Genomic DNA, 1,844 nt, shown 5'->3' with positions numbered 1-1,844 from the left:
TTTTTTTTTCTACTATCTTACCCTATTTGTATCATCTTTTTCTGACCCAAAATGTACAAATCTAATGTTTTGATGTCATTTTATATTCCACAGATTGATCTGCGAACTTCAATTGCTACAGAACTTTTTACTTGCCAATCTGTTCACCCTCAGAATTACAAGTCTGTCATTCAACTTAATACAATTTCAATTGATCCTAGAAATCCTAATTTCTTTGCTGTTGGAGGATCAGATCAGTTTGCTCGACTATTTGATATCCGCAAATATAAGTGGGATGGATCAACTGAGTTTGGTCAGCCCATCAACTTCTTTTGTCCCCCACATTTAGTTGGTGATGAGAATGTGGGAATTACAGGGTTGGCATTCTCTGATCAGAGAGAGCTTCTTGCATCTTACAATAATGAGTTCATCTATCTTTTTACAGGGGACATGGGACTAGGACCTGATCTAGTTCCCACATCCTCAGTCTCTGATGACAGCGATGCAGGTGATATGAGCCCTGATCATAATTCTGTTGCATCTCCAGCAGCCATTGATGGCAATACAACTGCTGCTCCCCAGGTCTACAAAGGGCACCTGAACTGTAAGACTGTGAAGGGAGTGAATTTCTATGGGCCTAGATGTGAGTATGTCGTGAGTGGTTCAGATTGTGGTCGGATTTTCATTTGGAAGAAGAAAGGCGGGAAGCTCATCCGTGTGATGGAAGCAGATAAGGATGTGGTTAATTGTATTGAACCTCATCCTCATACTATGAATCTTGCCAGCAGTGGAATAGAGAGTGACATAAAAATATGGATTCCAAAGGCGATTGATAGAGCTACTCTACCTACAAACATTGAAATGGTATGTGATTATCTTCAGGCTTTCAGCACAAACTATATATATTTGCCATAATTCCTAATATTCACAGGTGCTTAGTGTGCAATATTTGTAGTTGATCAGTGTTTTTTAGTCTAGACTTATTTTTCTGGAAATATCTATCCCACAAATTTGATCTGGGAGAATTTAAGAAGACATCATCTTTTTCAAGTTCCCATTGACTTGGAGTGATATTGACGGAAAACAATTAAAAGTCTACCCCAGGTGAAACAAGAGTATAGGATAAAATTTAGTGTATTCTAGATTTCAGTAGTTTGTCTTACTTACGAGTTAAGCTATTTTATTCGTTGTTTTGTTTAGAAGTTCCCTTAGACATTAAGACTGTGTTGTGTGAAAGGGGCCTAGGTTTTTCATTTTATTCACAATACTAATACTAATATTGAATCTGATTACAGAATTTCCTGCTCTAATTTTCTTCTCCTATTCTCTCTTTCCATCTCTCTTATTCTATGTTATGTCCTACATCAATTGTGTATTAGGTCTACTATTAATTAAGCGTTACTCCTCATCCAATAGATAGTAGTGCCAGTGACGAAGAAATTGCACCACTGCATAAAACTCGTAAGTTGAATAGCTCTGTTTAGCCTTGTTTAGTTTTTAGCTAAAATATACTTGATGACCTTCTTGACTCAGGGACACCACCAATTCTCAGAAATGGTTTAGTTCATTCCTTGTTTAAACTCTACTGATGCCATATTTCAAAATTATTTTTTCAAAGAAATTATTCGTTTGCACGGGACTCCTTCCATCTTTGTTTCTGATGAGGATGACATGTTTGTCAAACCTGTTGTCTATGTTTGGAAAACCTTGTATAAAACGTAGGCAATGCCTGTGTTTAGAAAGGTTAAATCAGGAACCGAGGTGCTTACCTCTGTGAAGCCCAATAAAATAATGTGAAATAATATAAAAAAGATGCTCGTAATAAACCATCTTATAAATCTACAATAAAATAAATTAAAAAAAAA

At 36.2% G+C, this 1,844-nt stretch overlaps 1 protein-coding gene across 1 annotated transcript; it reads left to right on the top strand.

Annotated features, from left to right (window-relative positions):
• Positions 1–93: 93 nt before the first annotated feature.
• On the top strand, positions 94–843 carry LOC111380413 (DDB1- and CUL4-associated factor 8-like; the record flags this gene model as incomplete). The annotated part of the gene is made up of 1 exon (XM_023003971.1): positions 94–843. A coding segment is annotated over one exon (750 nt), but the record flags the coding sequence as incomplete, so codon positions are not given.
• Positions 844–1,844: the final 1,001 nt, after the last annotated feature.

This window comes from Olea europaea, unplaced genomic scaffold, assembly GCF_002742605.1.
Source record: "Olea europaea var. sylvestris unplaced genomic scaffold, O_europaea_v1 scaffold21390, whole genome shotgun sequence".
In the NCBI taxonomy this organism is placed as follows: Eukaryota; Viridiplantae; Streptophyta; class Magnoliopsida; order Lamiales; family Oleaceae; genus Olea; species Olea europaea.
Note: the sequence above shows the minus strand (reverse complement) of the source record. Positions and strands in the feature narration are given on the sequence as shown.